Here is a 23,726-nt window from a genome sequence, read left to right on the forward strand (position 1 = left end):
CCTGGCATTCAAGCATTTTACTGAGGCTGGTGCTAACACAGGTGTGAATATCTGCTTCTTGGACCCTGGAGGATGACTGCCTGAGCACAGAAGTAGATCCCTTCTGTCCTCTGCAGTGGTGAAGGAGGAAATGGGACAGTTAGAGGTGCACATTTCCTTATAACAACTATGATATGTGAAGTAAGAAAATCCATTTAGGAACTTGCATACTCCCCAACAGACACGGCTTGGAAAGAGCATTCCACATGCTCACCATAAGGAGTTAAACACTTTCAAAAGGGGGTTTATAACCAAAATGCCAACTGGCACTTAACAACAGTGAGGTTCTGTGCTGCTTGGATTTTGGAAAAAAGAGGAGCTACAAGTCCGAATCCTAAACAAATTGCCAGTACTATTTAGGTGCCAGTACTATTGCATAGGAAAACTTTGTTTTGCACATTTTGTTTAATACACCAGCGAACGGGGGTTACCTTTGGGGATTTTGAATTTATTGTCCTTCTTGTACCACACACAGCCGTGGTGTGTACTCAGAATTTTGACTGGGTGTTCCGTGTCAGGCCAATCAGATGCCTTCAGAGAGAAGTCAGTGGCTAATATAGAAACAGAATATGTGGGTTACTATATTTCAAATCCACAACCATTGGCACAAGTGTGCAACTTGCAAAACTGTAAACAAACTGCTCGCCTCTTTTCTATGTCACCATAGTGTATTTAATAGCACACTGCCTTCTGGAACTAAAGGTCATGAATTTAAATCCCATACCAGATCTTTGGCTCATATCCAGTGCCAACCCTGAAGTGAATAACAAATAGGCTAGTAAGTCTGATTCAAGAGATAAGTTCTTCATTCTCTTTACTTCTGATGACAGATCCAGTTGCTATAAGAGTCTGTGTTATTTTTCCCAAAAGAACAGGGATAACCAAACAACACGGCCTCTCTCAGTATATGAGATTCTCAGGTCTATAGCTGTATGCAAGCTACTCATGAGTGCATCATGGCTGCTCTGTTGGGCTACACGGTCCATGCACTAAGAATATCTTAAAACAGATATTTTCAGATTAAATTTGGCCTAAAATTTAAACTTATTAAAAGGATGCTTTAATAAAAGCTCAGACAAACAAATGTTTCCATGTTTTGTCTCCATTCCAAAAGGAACAGTTTGAAACCACACATTCATTTAAAAGAAAAAGATCATTTCTCAGAACCTCCCATTCTGAAACTGAGCAGAATGGGGAAGAGAAATATGACAGAGTCCAACCAAATACTAGTGTTTCACTCACCTATATATTTGTTTTCTTCAGGTAAGTGCAGGTCCTGATTTAACTGAAAGTCACTGGCCCATAAATCACTCCAAGATTTGTCAATATCTGTGAAAAACATGAAATTAGTCTATTAACAGCAGATAGATTTAATAGGGCAGTAGCTACTGCATCAATACCTAGTTGCTGACCCCTAGAACTAGATACCTTTCTTCTGATGTTTCTGTGTGTCTATCTGCATTCTCACTCCTGTGTGGCTGCACATTGCACTGTCACCTTTTTAATGGTCTCAATGAGCACTTTAAAAGATCTCTAAACACTTTAGCGGGTCATTTTACCTTCCACACTGTACTGTGTCCCAAACCATCTCTCCTTTAGATGACATTTTCTTTCACTGGCAGCAGACAACAGAACAAGGTTTGCTCTCAGAGGGCAGAGCTGGTTAAGGACATCAGCAATGATCTACAAAGATAAAGGAATAATAACTCACTTAAATGCAACTTTAGCTACTCCTGTCCAACTGTATTTTTAAATTACTCCGAAAGTTCAGAAGACAAAGGACTAAAAATAACCTCCTAAACCAAGCAATTTGTTTTCTGCACCCAAAAAGTATAAAAATGATCCAATTAATCTAGAAAACCTGATTCAATAAGCCTAAATTCCCTGTACACCCTCAATAAATAACTTATCCAGCTCAAATATACACATTGAAAGATATAGTGCTACTTACTTCAGGCTTGTATTCCAGCAGGAGCTGATCGCCCGTCAAAAAGTCCTCCTTACAAAAGATATGTATGTTCTCACAAAGACTTTCAACATAATCAATGGGATCAGCCTGTAAAATGAGTAAAATTGTGTTTCGCACAACAGACAACTAAAACTTAACACTTTTTTCTGAGTAGAACTTGTGTGCTGCATTGCAGAGTTTTGGTTTTGGTTATTGAGTCTAAATGCAATTCATAAACAATTATGCAACATTAGAAGGGCCCTTCCTTAAGAAGAAACAATGAAGAAATGGTCCCTTCTGCCTATCTAGTGATTAAGTACAGAGAAATAATAAGGTTTGATGCTACTTTTACAAAAACAAAGAGAATAACCATATTATCCTCGCTAGAATTATGGTCTCGACTATACCATTGGTTGGAACACATATATGCCTCATATTCACAAGTAGCAGCTGTCTGTGTTGTTGGTGGGCTGTAGGGATTTTTTGGTTGTTTTATAAAAGGTGCCAGTTGTACCAGTGAGTGGCTGCAGCTCACACGTGGCTAATGCAGTGAAGTCTACAATATTTCTTACCAGTGCAGAGGGGAATCCAGAAAATATCATTACTGCTGCACTAATTCAATGATTTAGCCTAACTCCATCCCACAGTTCAGACTGGCCTTACTTTCTGAAGTTACCTATAAGCATTGCTCTCAAAAACAGTATTGAGGAGACCCAGAATGCACTGGTGCAGCCATGGTAGTAAAAAGTGTGTGGGCATGTTGAAAGAATTCTCTCAAACACAGTGTTGCTGCATGAAGCCCCACACTATTTCAGAGACAAGCAAGACAATCAACCGTTTCATACAGTCCGTGTCCCCACGACAGCTCACTCACTTATGGCCTGATCCTGTGATGTGCTGAGGACATGCGCCTCCATTTAAATCAGAGGGAATGGAGTGCATTAGGTCCCCTTGCATGGAGACCTTCTCTGAGCTTCAGTTTCTCTCACCATTATCCTTGAGAAAAGAAATGAAGGTTACTTACCTGTAACCGGAGTTCTTCAAGATAGATTCTGAATAGTCACACTCATGGGATGGGCAGGGAGATGCAACTCAGGCTAGGTCTACACTACGGGGGTGGGGTGGGGTGTCGACCTAAGATACGCAACTTCAGCTACGTGAATAGCGTAGCTGAAGTTGCGTATCTTAGGTCGACTTACCTGGCTGTGAGGACAGCGGCGAGTCGACCGCTGCCGCTCCCCCGTCGACTCCGCTTCCGCCTCTCGCTGCGGTGGAGTTCCGGAGTCGACGGCAGAGCGATCGGGGATCGATTTTATCGTGTCTACACTAGACGCGATAAATTGATCCCCGATAGATCGATCGCTACCCACTGATCTGGTGGATAGTGAAGACGTGCCCTCAGATGGTGGAACCTTCTCATAGCAGTGCCCATTAGAAAATTCATGCACCCCTCCTACTCTTCCCCTCTGTGTTCCTGAACATTTTGAGGACAAGGCTATAAAAGGGGCACCCTTTGCCATCTCAGTTCATTCTTCTACCCTCCCCAGAGTCAGAATTCTATTAGAACTCCAACAAAGGTGGGGAAGGAGTGTGAATATACAGAATACAAAGAACTCCAGTTACAAGTAACCAACCTTCATTTCTTTGACCATCTTCTACATATTCCCACTCACAGGACAGTTTGGCAAGCTGTACCTCACAAACAAGGTGGGACTCAGAGTCCTGATTGAACAGGGACTGTAGAACTGCTCTATGAAATTAAGTGTCTGATCAACTGTGACATTATCCAGGGTACAATCTGGACCGATAAACAGCTGTGTCCTGTTCTCCAATCTGGGGTGCCTTTTACACTGCTTTACTGTGAAAGCTACCACTCCACGTCTGCTCACACAGCCTCCAGTTACTCCCAGTACTGTAAGTTACTCCCAGTTAAATTGTATGAATGTGATAGCCAGCCACTCTTGAATTACACTGCAGAGTAACAGCAGCAAATTCCCAGCCCCAAACTTTCTCCAGAAATGTAAGTCTTGTACTGCCTAGCTCTCTCCTGGACAATGCAAGCTCATATAAAGTCTGTCATTTTATTAATAGAAAATTATATGCACAAATCCTGTTATCCCAAATGGAGTTTCCCAAATGCCTCAATCCAAACACACTGGTTTAGATAAAACAAGTTTATTAACTACAAAAGGATAGATTTGGAGTGAATACAAGTAACAAGGGTATAAGAGTCAGAACAGATTACAAGAAAAATAAAAAGCATCTAATGCCTAACTTAACAACTTAAGTGAATTCAAAGCGAAGTCTCTCTCACCACATTTCAGCAGTCTTACTGGATGAATCTCCTTCAGTCAGGATCCCACCCCCCAATGCTGCTTCAGGTCTTGTGAATGCCATAGGTAGAGAGGAAGTGGTGACTACTCATTTGGGGTGTCTACTCTCCCTTCTTATAGTTCTTTCTCTTCTTGGAGAAGCATTTCCAGCTGAGGTTCATGAATTGCATTAGCACTAAATTGAGGTCCCAAGATGGTATTTGGGTCTTTTATAGGCAGTTGCATATTGGCATGTCCCTTCATAAATTTCTTAACTTTGTTTTGTGCCAAGATAATAAATCTATCTGTTAATGCACAGTAGACTATAGTTGCTACATATCCTTTAAAGGAGGAAATGGAAAGACCTGGAAGATTTGAATGAATCAAGTATTCAATAATATAATGTACTGGTGCGACAATGTTGATCAATAGTTTCTCTCTTATTCACTTCACAAATCTAGTCCACCTGTGCTTGCTGCTTGTTTTCTAATGTTAATCAATATTTCCTGCACTTCTAAAGGGCAAGATTTTCCAAGGACCATTCAAGTCCTATAGCCCATGCAGTCAGGTGCAGTGATTAAGGGTCCAGATGATAAATTCTGTTCTCCTGTTGAATTAATAAGTCCAGTAACACCAGGAGAGGTCTGTATACTCCCTGGGAGAGCTGAAGAAGTCCGAGTGCCACTGTCGCCGTGGCAGTGGTGGGCAACCAGAATTATCCTTGTTCCATCATGTCTTATCTACTTAATCACACAATGGATGAGAGGGAAGGGTGAAAAGCACAGAATAGACACTTCCCCGAGTTCAGGAGAAAAGAGTCCAACATGGGTAGATTGACTTTCCCTGCTCTCAAGCAAAAGTTGGGACACCTTGAATTCTGTCTGATCATGATCAGATTTACGTCCAGGAATCCCCACAGGGTGAAGATCTTGTCTATCACCAATTTCTTTAACGACCACTCATGAAGTTCCATTATATCTTTGCTCTGTTGACCCACCACCAGACTGTTGTCACTGCCTATTAGGTATACAGCTACCTAATGTTGTGCTAGATACTCCAGTCCCATAATGTCACTGCTTCCTTTCATAACAAAGAAGAGCGAGCCCCTCGCTGTTAGCTAATATAATACATTACTGTCATGTTGTTTGTGATGGCCTGCATGCAGTACCTCACTTGGCATGCAATATAGAAAAGATTTGAGAACCCAATGAATTTTTCTCAGTTCCAGGATATTTGTATGCAGTCTCCTTTCCTGAGTACTCCAATTACCTCAAACCGTTAACTAGTTGAAATGTGCTCCCCATGCCTGGTTGGAGGTAATGAAGGTGATTGTTTTCAACAGTGCTGGAAGGATAAACACTGCTCCCAGGTCACTGGCACACTGAGTCCATGTCAAAGATAGCAGTATCTCTTTTAGGGTAATCAATCTTGTGAATGTGCTTCTATAGTTGGTCTGTAATTTAGTGCCAGTCAATTCTGCTGACTTCTCACTCTGAGCCGAGCACAAAGTACAACACAAGTGGCTGAAGACACAAGGCCCATGAAACCTAGAAAGAACATACAGCAGTACCCTGTTCATTCAATCTAATTGGGACCAGGGCCAGATTGGTTAATCAGAAATCCAGATAAACCGAAGAATGGTAAAGTGCAATGCTGCTCCACCATCTAGTGGCCACAGGAGTGATCGCCCCGTTCTGGACCTGTGTTCGCTGCTTGTCTGGTTAACGCGGAGAGCCAGAGATAATGGAGGATCAGCTAAATAGGGTTCTACTGTACTTTCCAAGTAGGATTTTGACGGGCCACCATTTTGGCAGATTGAAGCTTCAGAAATATCTTCTGGAAGAAATGCTCTGACCTCCTGAGAGTTGAGAACTGCTCCTATAAACCAAATCCACTGTGAAAGTAGCTGAAGAGACTTTTTCATGTTTATCATGGAGTCCTAACTTCTTGAAGAGGAAACATATGTAACACAGGTTTCTGGAAAAGCCATCTTCTAATGAGGCTTTATTGAGCCAATCTTTTAAATAAGGGTAAACAAAAATACCCTATTGTGTCAAACAAGCCACTACGACAGATAGGTATTTTGTAATTTCTAGGGGAAGAGGGGGCAGATCTGTAGAGAGGTTAAAGATTGTATTGGAAGTTATTTTGTCCAACATTGAAACAATAGTGTTTGCAATCCCTTGGTCTGATAGAGATAAGCACTTTTTAGATCGAGAACTGCAAGCCAATCTAGGGTTGAAAGGGATGGCATGAGGGATACTTAAATCAACAAGGTGAAACTATTTTCTGATAAAAGCATTGAGTTTCTGTAGATTTAATATTGGACAAAGCCCTCCATCTTTCTTTGATATCAGAAAATATCTGGAATAGAAACGTTGACCCTTGAACTTCCTTGGCACCTTCTCTAATGTTCCCACTTCTAACGAGAACTGAATCTCCATCTTAACGCAGTCTTACGAAATGGGTCCCTAAATAGAGACAGAAGGGGGAGGCTGCATTGAGTGGAAGAAGGGCTTCAAATTGAATGACACAACCTTCTTCAGTTTTCTCCAGATTCCATTTTTCAGACGTGACAGAATTCAGTTGCAGATGTAACAGGAAAGTCTATCTTCAAGGGTGGGGAGAGAGGAACAGCACAGACTGGTCTGAAGCTCCCAATCCTCATATCAAACTTGAAGCCTGACATTCGAACCTGAAGTCAAAAATGAAGGATGTTTCCCCTTAATTCATCTCTTAAAAGGCTCCCTTCTCTGCTATGGTTACAAAGGAAATATTTTGGTGTTGAAATTGACATAATTGAGAATAATAAGACGGCAAAGATGATGTGGGAGTAGAACTGCCTCTAGGACTTAAAGACAGGTACAGAGGTCCTTATTTTTGTAAACAGGTAGATTTTGCAGTAGACCTTTTGTCCTTCATCTTCTCCAGTATCTCAGCAGTCTTATTGCTAAATAATCCATCATCTATCAAGGGACGGTCATCTACCTTCAATTTTGTTTCTATAGCACATCTATAAAGCAGACACAACTGCTCTCATTGCTGAATCTGATCCCTCAAAAGATGTTCTTTTAACTGAATGTTTTGACACTGTCTGACCTTCAGCTACTAAGGTATTAGCCAACTCCTGTTGTTCTTCTGGGAGTGCTTTTGGAAACTTGGGTATCATTTCCCATGAATAATATTGATACTGCCTGGTAATATTGACACTCTAATTCTTAGCAAAGCAGAAGAAAATCTCTTTCTACAAATTGTGTCCTTTTCCTTCCCTCCCTTTTTCAGAAGGAGTAAACTGCGACTGTCCTCCTCTAGATCTATGGTCTGCTATTGCCTCTACTGAAGAGTTAACGGTAGGATGCATGTGAAAGAAAAAAAACCCTCACTTTTTAAATGATATAACTTGTCAGCTTTTTTCAAGATGAAGGGGTAGACAAAACTGCTTTTGCAGGTTGCAACAGTCTGTCTAATATTGGTAGGGTGATTTTATTTTTTTGAGGAGAACACAGGATAGGAAGGGTCTTCCAGTGTGACTGTCATAGGTTTCACTCCCACTCTGAACTTTAAGGTACCGATGTGGGGACCTGCATGTGAACCCATAAGCTCAATTAACAGCTTAGATCTGGTCTGGCTGCCATCATCCAAATGATTTATGAGTTATTTAGGAAATTCTGTCTTCCCCCCCCAAACCTTTCCCTTCCTGGGTAGCCTTGAGAGACTCCTCCACCAATTCCCCGGTGAACACTGATCCAAACCTCTTGGATCTTAACACAAGGAGAATTTAACCATCCCCCTCTTTCCCCCGACCAATTCCTGGTGAGTCCAGACCCAATCCCCTTGGATCTTAAAAACAGGGAAAAATCAATCAGGTTCTTAAAAAGAAGGCTTTTAATTAAAGAAAAGAAAGGTGAAAGACAAACCTCTGGGAGAGATTAGCATACCAGGTACTCTCACAGACAACAGATTCAAAACACAGAGGATGTTCCCCTGGGCAAAACTTCAGTTACACAAAAGAATACCCAATTTGATTATTCCCTTAATTGCACAAGACAAGTTACAAAAAGAAAATAAACAAAACCTATTTATTCCTTTTCTAACTCTCACTACTCTGATAAGAAGTTGATTCCTTGATCTTTTCCACTCTGGCCAAAACTGAAACTGACCCAGACAAAGGGAACTTCCCTCCTTCCTTTTGAAACATTTTGTCCCCCCATTGGTTCCTCTGGTCAGGTGTCAGCTAGGCTAGGTGAACTTCTTAACCCTTTACAGGTAAAAGAGGCTTTAACCCTTAACTATCTGTTTATGACAGTGACCAATGAACCTTTCAGTCATCACCAGTCTATCCACAAGTCTGTGAAATGGTAAAGCATTCTCATAAGGAGAAGAAGCTGAAGAAACCCTAACATTTTCATCTGGAGAAGATTCAGTGTCAGGAATTATCTGAAAATGTCTAAACTAAAACAAAAAAGTTAAGACTCTTGGTAAAGAAGAAGAAAAAACTCTCTGGTCAGACAGCAATGGTGCCTATACATGAAATTATCCATGGAAAAGAAGTGGAGGTGGTTAGGGATCACATGGCTTCTATAACATCAGCACTGAACATGTGGTGCCATGAAGAGGCATTTATGTGATTCCAGTGGCCATTGTTTTTCTGTAAATTCCCCAAAGTTCAGCAGTGCCGGGAACTACTTCCCGCAAGTGAGAATATGCAGAAACACTAAAAGAAAATAACCATAATTGTTTATAGCACACCATTAAGGTTCATATTACTTCACAGTACAGTGGATTGATTTAAACCAAAGTAATTTAAATCCCTATTTTAATCATGATTCAAATCAGCAAACAGGAAACTTTATTTTCATTCATCAATTTTAATATTATTTTGCATTTGTATTTTTTTTTTTTTGTTATTTTCCTAAAGACAGGTAGATTCTCATTGGTTGAGAACTATTAAAACATGTTGATTTGCAAGTAATATAGTTTTACACAACAACTGGTGCTTCTTTTTGCTAACCAGGAGGATACAGTATATCTGTACATTTATTTAAGCTGTTATGTACCTTAACTTTTATTCACATTCCTAATTTTTACTTCTGTTAGAAAATGGTGAATGGATGCATTTTTTATTTACTGAATGATTACTTTTTTACTTTTGATTTGTATCAAGTTCTATTTCGGTGGAAATTAAAATTCAATTAAATGCACAAAAACAGCATTTAATTTTTTATTAGGTAAATAAAACTACTTTAAATGCGTTGAATGCCTAACAAAGTAAGTTTCTAAAACATGTTTTGCATTTGAAACTAACTGATTTATTTAAAAAAGGAAGTATTATCCATAGTTAGTGAATTGAACTGATTGTTTCTGGTCACCACATCCTTCAAGATTTTAAAACTAGTAGAGTTCATCCTCTCAGACCTAGTTTTTATTCAGAGATTGGATGACAAAAACAAGATTTCTTGCTTTTCAATTCTCAATTAGTTTCTTAACTTTGAATGATCTAGTCATTGAACTGAATTACTTGAACAGACTAAAATTAAGAAAATATTCTCTCTGAAGCTGCAGAAGAAATTACTGCTGTCAAAAGCTGGTTTGGCACTTCAATAAACTGTGATTTTAGGTATTTAGCCAGCTCAATGGTTTGACCTTCGTTAATACTTGCAAGCAAAAATGTACCGTTTAAAATTTGTTTAATTAATTTAAATAATTTTACTATATTATAGTCAGTTTAGGACTTAAGATAGGTTGCATTATTTTCAAAAAGGTTTATTTAGAAAACTATATTTAATTTTAATTTTAAAAATCTATTTTTATACACCCTGATTCACAGGTGAATAAGATAAGGGTCCTGTAACAAGTATCTTACAATCTAAACTGAATGATAAAGAGAAACTGACCTTAAGGAGTGGGAGAAAACAAAACATGAGGAAAAGAAAACAGCTCTTGGAAGAGCACCATATACCAAAGAAATCAAATCATATTTTGGTTTTATTAAAGAACAACTTCACAAGTCATAAAGTTTAACCTTTCTCTATCTAGAATATAAGTTCTTTCTACTTAACAAATGCTTCTTCTTCCTTATCTATGTAAGACTATATTTTCAAAGACTCAAGATGTTAGAACCATCTAACTCTCACTGACTATGGCAAGTTACACAGAAAACCGCGCAATTACAATTCAAAAATCTAGGACTTAACATCTATACCCCCAGAGAAAACATTTGAAGATTAATTTAGTACCTGATCCTGGAAATAAAATTCATTAGCTTCAATCTTCTGAATCTCTTCCCAAATTCTGTGGGTGGGAAAAAAATATATATACCCATTACCCTGTCATGTGATTAATCACACATTATTTCTAACAAGATACGAGTCTGAAAATTTAAGCTAGTTTGTCTGCAGTAATAATAATTTGTAAATCTATATGACCTGGATACCATGGTGACTGCACGAGAAATACATGTTCAACTCATCAACGACTTAGATATTGGCATAGAAAGTACGCTTATTAAGTTTGCAGATGATATCAAACTGGGAGGGATTGCAACTGCTTTGGAGGATAGGGTCATAATTCAAAATGATCTGGACAAATTGGAGAAATGGTCTGAGGTAAACAGGATGAAGTTTAACAAAGGCAAATGCAAAGTGCTCCACTTAGGAAGGAACAATCAGTTTCACACACACAGAATGGGAAGAGACTGTCTAGGAAGGAGTACAGCAGAAAGGGATCTAGGGGTTATAGTGGGCCACAAGCTAAATATGAGTCAACAGTGTGATGCTGATGCAAAAAAAGCAAACATGATTCTGGGATGCATTAACAGGTGTGTTGTGAGCAAGATACGAGAAGTCATTCTTCGCTCTGCTCTGCGCTGGTTAGGCCTCAACTGGATTGAGGTGTCCGGTTCTGGGCACCGCATTTCAAGAAAGATGTGGAGAAATTGAAGAGGGTCCAGAAAAGAGCAACAAGAATGATTAAAGGTCTTGAGAACATGACCCCATGAAGGAAGGCTGAAAGAATTAGGTTTGTTTAGTTTGAAAAAGAGAAGACTGAGATGGGACATGATAGCAGTTTACAGGCATCTAAAAGGGTGTCATAAGGAGGAGGGAGAAAACTTGTTCACCTTAGCCTCTAAGGATAGAACAAGAAGCAATGGGCTTAAACTGCAGCAAGGGAGGTTTAGGCTGGACATTAGGAAAAAGTTCCTAACTGTCAGATTGGTTAACACTGGAATAAACTGCCTAGGGAGGTTGTGGAATCTCCATTTCTGGAGATATTTAAGAGTAGGTTAGATAAATGTCTATCCGGGATGGTCTAGACAGTATTTGATCCTGCCATGAGGGCAGGGGACTGGACTCAATGACCTCTTGAGGTCCCTTCCAGTCCTAGAATCTATGAATCTATTAATCTTTTTGTCTGGGAATCACAAGCATTTAACAATTGTCAATCAATCCTCATTACTCCTGCAAGTTTTTATCTCCTATTTTCAGATGGAGAAACTGAAGCACAAATAGTCAGTGGCAGACACAAAGTAAATGGAAGAGCCAGCAACAGAACTGAGAATTCCTGACTCTCAGTTCCATAATCTAACCATACACTACCCTTAATTGCTTGACCTCACTATTTGGGAAAGGTGTGGCATGCAAGCGAGTCTTTGAGTTTTCCCTTTTTTTTTTTTCTTCCACTAAGGGCTTGTCAATACAGGAAAATTTTATCAGTTGTACTTGCATAAACTGATATAATCTCACATGTGACCACTCTTATTCTGGAATAATATTGGCTTTTTTCTGTTTAGTTGAAACTCCTTCCAAAGAACATAACATAAACAGCAAAAAGTCAGTCTTATTCCAAAACAAGAGGTTACACCAGTATGGCCTTGTCTACACTACAAAGTTAGGTTCATGTAAGTCACTTTGCATTGTCTTATTTGTGCATGTGTCTACACTCAAATTTTTCTCCAGCCAATGTAAGTGCCCCATTACAGTGAAGAAGTAAAATCACCTCCCTGAACAGCACTGAGCCGTGGTCAACATACTATAGTTGACACAGTGCGAGTGTAGAGACTGCATGACCTAGGTTGTCTCTAATAGTCCTCTGGCAGCTGTTCCACAATGTCCACTAGTAACCACTCTGGTCACAGTTGTGAACTCCACTGCCCAGGTGTCCTGGAGACCGGAAGCCACACTGCTCCCTTTTAAACTCCCATATTTTTAAAATGCCTTTTACTGATTGCTCAGCTTGGCAAGCACACCTAGCAGTAGCAGTTCTCACTTGTTGTGTGAAATTAACCAAACGACCATGCCAACTACACAACACCCTAGACCAATGATACTCAGACCTCAATGGTTCAGGATCCATATTAGCAATCAACATTATCCCAAAGTTCCACAGCAGTGTGAATTCATTATTTCGTTTACTACAGTACAATTCATACTTAAACTGTATGACTGGGGAAATATTTACACACTCTCTCTCTCTATATATATATATATACACACACACACACACACTCACAGAAAATAAGTTTATTTTAGTGCAAGTTGTTAACTTAATTGGTTAATAACATAGTAAAAGCATCCTTATTGGTTAATAATTAAATCACAGAGTGTTTTAATATCATGTGCTGCAAAGAGCCATGCAGGAGACACATTCAAGAGCCACTTGTGGCTCAAGAGCCACAGTCTGAGTATCACTGCTTTAGAAACACTACTGCCTGAAGTAGACAGCAAGTATTGGATCTTCAGGGCCTGTGGAGAGAAGAGGCTCGGCAGACACAGCTACATATCAGTCATCAAAACATGGACGTCTATGAAAAGATAGCACAGGAGGTGTAAGGGGTATGATAGGGATCAGCACTAGTGCTGCGTGAAAATGAAGGAACTGCAGCAGGCATTCCAACAGACCAGGGAGGGCAAGAGTTGATCTAGTGCCATGCAGCAATCCTGCTGCTTTAACAAAGAGGTGCATGACAGACTTTGTGGACACCAGTGGGATCTCCACTGACCACGACGAATACCTCAATGGAGCTCAAGAACAGTGAGGAGGAGAAGAGAAATGCGATGAGGCGTCCAGCTATGCCATGAGCTAGAATCTTTTTAAGACTCCTCTGCAGTCTAGCCAGTCCCATCAGTGAGCACCACCGAGCCCAATCCAGGAGAAGGAATCTCGGGTAAGTGTGTGTATGCATTTGCCCTTAAAATGTTTAAATGTGAAGACTGCACCCAGCCCTACCCCAAGTTAGCAGAACACAGGTGTCTACTTTTCAATGTTTTACTCATATGAGAAGAAGTAAGGGTACCACAAAAAGAGACAAAGCTGGAATCTGCTTTTTGTTCTCCTGTAGGATTAGGCGATGGCAGGGAGGCACGCAGAGCAGTTTGTTTATATACATAAGGCGGTTCCTTGTATCCTCCTGAGAGATCTTGATGGAATTTTCATGGAGGTACTCTGCAATCCTCTCCCAAAGGTTTCTAGGGATGGCTGCCTTACTTCTTCCTCTATGGTAGGGTAACTTCTTTCCCACAACACTCTGTGATGACTTCGGCAGGCACCATTGCCATAAACAGGCTAGCGTCACACAAGCCCAGGTGGCTTAATGAATTTAGCAGTAGCTGTGTTCTCTGTGCCTCTGTGACCCTCAGGAGTGAGATACTAGTTAAAATCACCGCCGCAAAACATTTTTTTCCTTAACACTACAAAACAATTCCCTCCTCGCTTCCGCCCCATCCTGGCGGGCCATACTAAGAATGGCTGCAGCTGGAGAGCAGTGCTATGCACTGGCACTCCAAAGCTGAAGTGTCAATAAGCAGGTCATATTTAAAACTCTTACAGGTATAAGGGAAAGGCGTTCTCAAACCCATCTTTCATTTTCCATTGTGGCTGTAAATACATGTCTGTTTTGTATGTAGCTGCCATCGTTGCAGCCGGAAGGCGTGCCCCGGCCACACCTGCAGAACACCTGACACTATGAGGAGGAGAAAGAAGAGGAATAGGGAGGACATCAGATCATGAAGAGAGCCTAGAGGGTGAATATAGCAGATAGCCTGGAGAACAAAAGAACAGACAGGAGAAAGACTCAGGAGTCCCATCAGAAAAAAGAGAAAGAGATTCACCAGGACAAAACAGAGCTTCTCAGGCAGCAAACAGACTCTTATTGACCTAAAGGTAAAACAGTCATGGACTCACCTACCTTTGTAGTCAATGGAGAACTCCATTTCAAGAGCTCCAATACCTCCAATATTCCACATGGCACGATGAGCCATATCTGTACCCCTACTACTCCATGCTGGAGGATAGTAGGAAAATCACACCTTCACCTACACTGACCTGGGAGAGCCATAGTTGGAGTATGTTTGGCAGAAATGGATTGAAATGGAGACAAATGTTTTCTACCATTCTGATTTTAAAGTTCTGTTCCATTAATTTATTTTATGTTTGCGCACTGTATTGATTTTAATTGCACGTTAATGTTTTGCCCTGTTTTGGGTACGCAATAAATTTTTATATTTTGGAAATAAATTCATCTTTACTACTTCATAACATATACTACAGAACAAATAGCACTACTCAAAGAACAGGACTATTCTAACTGTAATAGAACAGGAGCACAGAACTCATAGGTTCAGTTAAAAACAATGTACATACTATTATACATGTACATTAATATTATAAATGTACAGTAAACACAGCATAATTAATAGGTTCATTAAAAGTGTGATATTCATAAATGCACACCAAGCATTACACGATTCCTAACACCCCCAAAATGTCAAGGCTAGGTAGAGCACATTAAGTGGCTGAGCATTAAGGCTCTTTCAAGGCATCTCTCAGCCACATATCTCCACCTTGAGCTTTTCTAATGGCCTTGTGTCTGGCTGTTCAAAGTCAGCAGACAGCCATTCTATCTCTGCCCTTTACCTCAAAAGTGGCAACTTTTCACCTACTACCTCACAATTATTATGCAGGACACAACAGGAAGCTATAACCATTGGGATATTTTTCTCAATGAGATCTAATCTAGTGAGTAAGCACCACCAGCGCCCCTTCAATCTGCCAAAAGCACACTCAACTGTCATTATATACCTGCTGAGCCAGTAGCTGAATCTTTCCTTGAAGTTGTCGAGGAGGCCACTGTACAGCTCCATGAGCCAAGATCATTATTGGCATGTCAACATTGCCAATTGTTAATCCATTGTCTGGGGAAAAAACGGCCTTGCTTGCACCTTCCTGAATAGTCGTGTGTTCTTAAAGGTGCAAGCGTCATGCACCTTTCCTGACCAGCCCACATTGCTCTCAGTGAAACATCCCTGGTGATCCACCAGTGCTTACATAACCATAGAAAAGTAGCCTTTTCATCACAGCCTGGGAGTACCTTTCCCAGATCTGAAGAAAAACTCTGGCTCAAAAGCTTGTCTCTCTCACCAACAGAAGTTGGTCCAGTAACAGTTGTAACAGTAACAATTGTAGTAACCCTACAATTAATTCTTCCATTTTTTTAACAATCTCATTTTCCACCATTTTCTCGTTGCATCTGTTCTAATATCTGCTTATCCAAAAAGAAAAAGCACACTATAACACAGAAAAGGATGGAAAAGAGGGAAAACCCCAGTGATATCTGGGGTCATGATCACTTGATTCAAACCAAGTTACCTTTTATCTGGCCCTCTTTTCTGCAACATTTTCAGATACTGGAATACAACATGCGCAACCTGAAGACAGAAGGACAAACTGATGAACTTTCTTTAACTTTTGGACATAGCACAGTGGTAAGAAATCCAAGCTATAATGGAATTTTACCTCATAGAAGTGCTCGTAACCTTCATCAGTCAAAGTCACAGAAATGCTGAATATAGAGTAGGTGGAGTTCTGTTCAAATCCTGTCTCACCATTTCCCCCATATAACGCAAGAGCCCAAAATCTATTGAAGAGTTATACCACTATTAATTACTCCAGTTAAAAACCTTCTTGATGTCTAATTATAATCACAGCATCATTGTTCAAGCTTATTTCGGACCTGCCTAATGGAGGCCACTTTAAGGAATTTAAAAGTCAATCCAAAGCAAATGGAAAGAATATAGCTTTCTACAAGAATACAAAGCACTGAAATTCAAAAATGCAGGGCTTATATCTTTTTTGGATTTATTCAGTGTGAACCAAAATATTTTTGAAAATATAAGTTTTCCGCGAAAGTGCTTTCAGTGTTGCTCTGGAGATTCTCTCGTAGTTGAATTTCTTGTATTTAGTACTAAAGACACCACTGGGTACATTTTCAGAGTATTTTGCGTTGCTTAAGTCACATGACTACTACAGGTTTTAAAGAGAATCCCTGAGTTGGTCTCAAGCTTTGTAGATCACATTTTTTAATTTTTATTTGAGGAAATATTTCCGCCTTCACTCTTTATTTCAATGCACACAATATTAAAGTCTCACATTTAAAGAAATACATACTTTTTCCGAAGAAAGGAAAGAACACTGCCTTTGCCTTCATGTCCTACCAGCCAGGAGATATAGTGAAGTGGCTTCACCCTAAAAAGGGTTAAAGAAATGTAAAACTCCAACATGTAAAACTCAAATGTAGATTAATAATTAGCAAATCAAAATACAGATATTTAGATAATATCTTTCATCCAAAGATTCCAAATCACTAGACAAACAATTATAAATTCACTTCACCCACTATGGAAGTGACACCTGTAAACAGCAATGCTATGAAAAAGATATTGTGTCCATTTGAAAATACAAAGGAATTTAGATAGGTAGAATACTGTTACTGATCTGAAAGTTAGCCAGGCTGCTGAAGTTAACAACTATACTTTGGCTGAAAATGCCACAACACTTTAACGAACACAAATAGTCATGACCTTTGTTTTACAGTAGAACCTCAGAGTTACGAACGCCATAGTTATGAACTGACCAGTCAAACTCATTTGGAACCGGACGTATACAATCAGGCAGCAGCAGAAACACACACACACACACAAAGCAAATACAGTACAGTACTGTGTAAATGTAAACGACTAAAAAATAAAGGGAAAACATTTTTCTTCTGCATAGTAAAGTTTCAAAGCTGCATCAAGCCAACGTTCAGTTGTAAACTTTTGAAAGAACAACCATAACGTTTTGTTCAGAGTTACGAACATTTCAGAGTTACAACTTCCATTCCTGAAGTGTCTGTAACTCTGAGGTTTTATTGTATGTCTCACTACAAAGACATCACCTCCAGCAGCTTTGTGCCTCCTACCACTGATTCAAAAGGAAATGTCCAGTAATAATGGTTCAAAACAGAATCTGAGAGAAATGTATTACTCAGTGTATCACCAACACAACTTCATGAGCTACTAGGCTTTCTTTGGACATCTTCTGCCCGGGGGGGCACTGCAGGTGCTGTGGAGGGGGGCGTGGGTGCTCGGGAGCAAGTCACAGCCTGGGGGGCAGTGTGGATGCTGGGGATAGTGGAGCTGAGGCAGGCTCCCTAACCAGCTCCTGGGAAGCAGCAGCCCCAGCTCCTAGCTCCACGTGCTGCCTCCGCTCCACCCCAAGCCCTGGTTCTGCAGCTCCCATTGGCTGGGAACCATGGTCAATGGGATCTGTCAGGGCAGTGTCTGCGGGTGGAGGCAGCACGTGGAGCTAGGAGCTGAGGGAGAGGAGCCTCCCCAACCCCAGGTAAGCACCAGCCCCAACTCCAAGCACTGAGCCCCCCCCACACCTAAACTCCTGCTGTTGTGGGGCGGAGGGCCCGGAGACTGCCCCAGCAGCAGCCAGTGCAACTTACCCGGGGACAGCCCGAGCTCCTCAGGCAGCTCCTGGGCCAGCCGCAGGGGGCTGCTGCAGAAGTCACGGAATCTGTGACTTCCGTGACCTCTAGGACAAACGCGGAGTCTTACTCATGAGTGTAGCCCCTGGCTTCTCTCAATGTGTTCATTCTTGATGGGCCATCAAACAGGCTACATAGTGCTGATCCCAATCTGTCTAGGGGTGTCACCCAGAAACACAGTGCAGGTTTGAGATGCAGATGTATTACGCATATTTATAAAACTTAGGATACAAAGATGATACATACATATAAACAAGGTCATCATACTTAGCAAATCATAACTTTTCTACTGATACTTTACATGTCAAATCTTGTATGATTCATTGCAATTTTGTAATATTCGTATCCATATTATAATAAATGGTCACTCATATTCCATGCAGCGTCACACTATGCTATTCCAAAAATCAAACATCACAAAATGTTTTCATTTCATGGAATGAGTCTTTCTTGCTGAATTTAACAGGAGAGAAAGTCTTGGTTATTTGATTCTTTATCAATATTCATCTATACTCAGAGTGTGACATCAAAAAGATGTAGTGCCATCGTACCTGTAATGTCTCTCCTGTGGTGGTAGTCCCCAGGCAATGCTCAGTGAATGAACATTTCTGATTGGAACAACTGAACAGGAAGAAATGTATAAATTGTAATGCAAATGCATGATTTTTCCTGTCTCTTTAATCCTAAGAAACAGCAATGGGCAAGAGATTTTACTTGCTGTAGAAAGGGTGGGAAAGATTCACAAAACTACATATTCTAATTCAGTGATGGTAAATCAACCATTCTAAAACTCAAAGAAATAAGAATCTACACAGTGGTATATTCAATACCCGTTCAGAACACTTAACACAGAAGACACCAAGGTCACTTACCCCTGTAAAGCTTGTAAAATTCGGGTGTGTCAAAAGGCTGTGTCAGATGGCCAAAGTTCGGTTTGGGTAAACCACTTCAAAAACAAAAGAAAATTATAGCATGAGGTTTACTGTTCTGTGCCCATAGTTCTGAAGTGATAAAAACCTGAGATTTCTATGGAACCAGAATATTTCCTCCTTTGATGTGACACTGAATTAGGACACATCATAAGATCCACTCCATCCTGATTAACAGAAAACTTAACAGCCACTATTTCCCTGACCACCTCCACAAACACACACGCTAGTTATGGGCATATCATCTATTCCTCCAGTACTCTCCACATGTGGCACTGAACCTCCTGAAAATGACATGGCACAGATTTTTGGAGTGTGGGGAAGGTCACACAAAGATTTGCACCTTGCCTCTGGGAGAGGCCCCAATCAAACGCCTTTGCAGATTTGCTTGCACAGAAATGCATTAACGGAATAAGATGCCTTCCGGATTTCTGCCTGTGAAGAGAACAAAATAGCTGTGCATCTGTAGCACATTAGCATGTCTCCTGCACAGCACCAATAAACTGTAGAAGACAATGAAGTGTAATACTTAATAGGAGGAAAAGTAAGCCCAAGGTGATTTATTTTAAAATAGAGGGAAGTGGAATTATGGACAATCTGATACCATTGGGCTGCCACAAGAAGACCCAATACATGAGTGATGTATGGTTTCTTAATACTTGTGCTGAAATAAATTAGAAGGAGAAGTATTTAGTCTGTACCACAATGCTTAGCCCTTTTATAGTTAGTACAGAATATTACATTTTCCAGTCAGCCAGCCTCAAGCATTACCTACATTCTGGGAAAAAGGAGTTAATGCAGCTTCACTGACTTCCCAAGGAGAAAGGGGAACAGATGGTAATGTATAAAAGTGGCAGCAAGATCACTCTATGGGGAGAGTGGAGACTCAGAATTAAGTAGATAAGAATCACTAAAACACATACACAAGACCCTCCACACACACACGGCTGAGAGTCTCGTGGGCTGTGAAAGCATCCTTGGGTTTTTCATTCTCATGTTTCTAATGGAAAAGCTAACATGACACACTTTGTTTACTTATCCATTTTTAAATAACCATGATCTTGTAAGCAGGGATGTGCAGTTTCAGGAAGTGTTTATTAGTCAAGCTCTTAACTATGATTAAGGCTAAGATTTTGTCATGGTTATTTTTAGTAAAAGTCACAGACAGATCACAGGCAATAAACAAAAATTCACAGAAGCCATGACCTGTCTGTGACTTTTGCTGCTGCGGCTCCATGATTTTCTCCACCACCATGGTGGCTGGGAGCTGTGAGGTTCTCCCACCCACCCCATCCCCTGTGGCACAAGGCTGTCACCCGTCACTGGTAGCCTGCAGGGGAACCCTGAGGAAGCTGTCACATGTCGCTGGAACCTGCCGGGGCCCCGCTGGCTGCCAGCTCCAGTCCCTGAGTCCCAGGGGCTGAAGCAGAAAATGTCAGGGAGGTCTCTGGAAGTCACGGATTCCGTGACTTCCATGACATAAACATAGCCTTAACTATGATATTACAACATAGCAAACACACCAAAATAGTAGCTATGAGATGAGGGAACAAAGAGAGTCATATCTGAGCACAAACTGAAAAATTTTGTTTCATATATAATTGTATTTTGAATTAAGGGGACACATCTTAGGATCCCAACAATTATCAGATACAACAAAATTTGCGTCGAGTTTCCAAATCTTAGACAGCACACTTCAATGGATAGAATTGCATTGAATTAGTTTGAAAACCCACATTTATAATCTGTTACAACCATATAAAACACTACAAACTACTCTCTCAATTTGTATTTTGTACTAATTATCTTTTACACAAAGCAAAGTCATAACATTTAGTACACCTCAAATGCAGACTATAATTCTCCACCCAACAAAGGAGGTGTCAGCATAGGAGTAGCAGACATCAATCAGCCTCTAGCATCGAGGCCAACACCACACATCAGATTCTTTTTGCATCAGTAAAGTATCTTACTTATTTGGAATCTGTGAAAAGATTTCCTTCACCCACTTCTCCAAAGTGTCCAAAGTTTCTAGTGAGGAAAGAAAAAAGAAAGCTAGAAATGTAACTCACTAATGAGCATAGAGCCAAGTTTTCAGAAAAAGGGAGGTTGAAAATCTTCCACCATTAATCCAAATTAGCTTGGGGACCCAGAGTAAACAGACTCATTAGAGCCTACAAATCAGTATTCAGTAATGCTAGATAGACCAAGAGGGTAAACTTCAAAACCTGTTGGGCTGATTTCCCCAATTTTACCAAATCCCATAGATAACTGGCTTTGGATTATGCTTTGATGATGGTCATATGTATCCATTACAACTACAACTGAGAGATTAGGTGGCACCTGTGGCTTTATGATTTGCTAGATCCTTATAGTATAGCAGCTCTGCTCAACCTTTTCAAGCACAGTATAAATAATGCAGTGGTCTCCAAAAGGGGTACATCTGGCACAGTTGTGCACCTGAGCAGCATACGGTGACCCTAGGCACTACTGAATTCACACCCTACTGCAATGATATTTGTATAAAATATGTCTTGTGAGGCATCATACAAAAACTAGTAACACGCTGGTTATGAATATAATTGTAAAATGAACATGTGACGTTATTAATTCCCTCTTTATGATGTTATTAGAATATGTTTAAGATAAGACAGTCTAGCCTAGGTAAAGGTGATAAACCGATCTGTCCTAGACAAAGGAATGTGAGTTTATCTCAATTTATATAATAGCAGTAAACAAAGATATTTCGCTAAACCAGCCAGGGTTATCCTGAGCCTGGACTTGAGAGACAGAGAATTAACAGAGCTCTTGCACCCCAAAGAGACACAGAAGGCTGAATCCCCAGGAGGCTTTCCTCACTTGTAAGGCAAAGACATCCCCTTGGGAATATAAGGAACAGAGAAAGACTCCGTCTTTATCTTTCATCTTAAGGAGACAAAGAAACCAAGCAATTTGAGCCCTGTGATGAGTCCTAGACAGGCCAGCCAGTAAAAAGCTGGAAAGGAGACTGGGGGTGAGAGAAACCATCTTGAACAAATTGATAAACCCACATTTCCTTTGTCTAGGGCAGACCTGTTTATCATCTTTGCCCAGACTAGGTAGGCTATCTTGTCTTAATCATGTTCTAGTAACATCACACAGAGGGAATTTATAACTTCACATATAATGTTAACACATGCATTTTACAATGATATTCATACCCAGCATGTTATTAGCTTTTACATGATACCTCACAAGACATACTCTGTAGAAATATCATTGCAGCAGTGTGTAGTGTGTGAATACAGTGGTGCCTAGGGTCACCCATATTATAGACTGTCAAATGGGAAACATTTTTCCTTATAAAGGAAGGAATACAATACGCCAAGTTAACAACTCACAAAAATTTTGAATAAGAGAAAGTGTCAGTACCAAGAGTTCTGCATTAGTGGTCCCTGTAGCATAGCTAAAGTGATTATGTAAATCAAAAAGAAAATAATATTTTCTTCAACAGATATGGGACTATGAAAATAAGTAGCATGATTACTGACTTCTATGCGTTTCTTCCCAATGACTATCCATAGTTGCAGAACTTCTGTTCACATAGTCCTGCTTTTTGCAAATATTATGCAAATATATCTGCAAATATTCGGACAATGCACCGAAACATAGTATTTGTTACAATTATGGTAGTGTCAAGATCCCCTAACCAAAACTGGGGCACCATTATGTACTCCTGACAGATTTCTGCACCCCTGTGTGGGTGCAGAATTCATACAGGCAACATTTTTCTGTGGCCCCTGCACAAAAAAATGCCTAAAAATTCTGCTGAGGGACACGCGCCTCTTCCCCGACAGCCCAAGCAGCACGTCTGTTCCAGCGTGTCTGGAGCAGCTTTAGAGACTGGAGAGGGGGGCTGGGCGTGTGCCCCTACATGGTTGATCACCATCGGGGGCGGTGCGAGGCTGGGCATACGTGCATGCCAACAAGCGAGAGAAAGAGACTGTCCCTCTCTCTTGCAACTGCAGCTCGCTGGCATGGAAGGGCAGGACTTTTTATTATGCACGAGGCAGGCTAGAGGCAGAAATGTAGCAGGTTGCCTGAGTTAATTGATCTCATTCTCTGAGGCAGAAATGTAGTAGCCTGCCAACATTGTTAAAGTTCCTATTGTTAGTTAACTGTTCCCATTCTTCGTCAATTCCCCCAAGAGCATAAAACCTGTGAAAGTTTTAAGGCTCCTACATTGCCAAAGTGATGTAAAAGAGCCTTATTATAAATGACAGTAAGGGAATCCTCAGCTAGGAAGATCTATGTGCTTTCTCACTTTTTTTTGGTGCCAAAGTGGGGTTAAATTACAGCTCAAGACTTATGTTACTTACCTCTTTAAAAAAAAAAGACTTTGAGGGCAAACAAAATGTCAGGACAACCAGAACCAAGCACTTCCCAAAGTACCCAGGCAGATCCAGGACAATGATTAGCAAAACTGTATGACTTTCATGTGTGAAAGTCTGAGCAATTTAAAATGACAGTCTACCTTTTTTTTTCTATTTAGTATTCTGTAATGTAATTTAAATGAAAATCCAGTATTATAACTGCAATTCAGGGTATTAGTTACCAAGTGTTTGTAACTTAACCTTCATGTGTTTAGGAAATGCCGAATAGTTATTGTGACTTTTTTCTGTATTGTAGTTTAAATAAATTACCAAAACTGG

The 23,726-nt window shown here is 40.4% G+C and overlaps 1 protein-coding gene across 1 annotated transcript in view; it reads right to left on the reverse strand.

Annotated features, from left to right (window-relative positions):
• The window catches only part of LOC128841500 (nardilysin-like), an 89,029-nt gene that overhangs the window by 41,787 nt on the left and 23,516 nt on the right, over positions 1-23,726 (reverse strand). The window contains exons 8-18 of the mRNA XM_054036545.1: positions 21,009-21,066; positions 18,979-19,052; positions 18,658-18,727; positions 16,741-16,818; positions 16,090-16,210; positions 15,943-16,001; positions 10,536-10,590; positions 1,991-2,095; positions 1,599-1,722; positions 1,282-1,368; positions 471-590 (exon numbers count right to left, since the gene is read on the reverse strand). Of these exons, the coding sequence (XP_053892520.1) occupies positions 471-590; positions 1,282-1,368; positions 1,599-1,722; positions 1,991-2,095; positions 10,536-10,590; positions 15,943-16,001; positions 16,090-16,210; positions 16,741-16,818; positions 18,658-18,727; positions 18,979-19,052; positions 21,009-21,066 (951 nt within the window). The remainder of the gene's footprint in view (positions 1-470; positions 591-1,281; positions 1,369-1,598; positions 1,723-1,990; positions 2,096-10,535; positions 10,591-15,942; positions 16,002-16,089; positions 16,211-16,740; positions 16,819-18,657; positions 18,728-18,978; positions 19,053-21,008; positions 21,067-23,726) is intronic.

Source organism: Malaclemys terrapin, chromosome 8 (genome assembly GCF_027887155.1).
Source record: "Malaclemys terrapin pileata isolate rMalTer1 chromosome 8, rMalTer1.hap1, whole genome shotgun sequence".
Lineage (NCBI taxonomy): Eukaryota > Metazoa > Chordata > Testudines > Emydidae > Malaclemys > Malaclemys terrapin.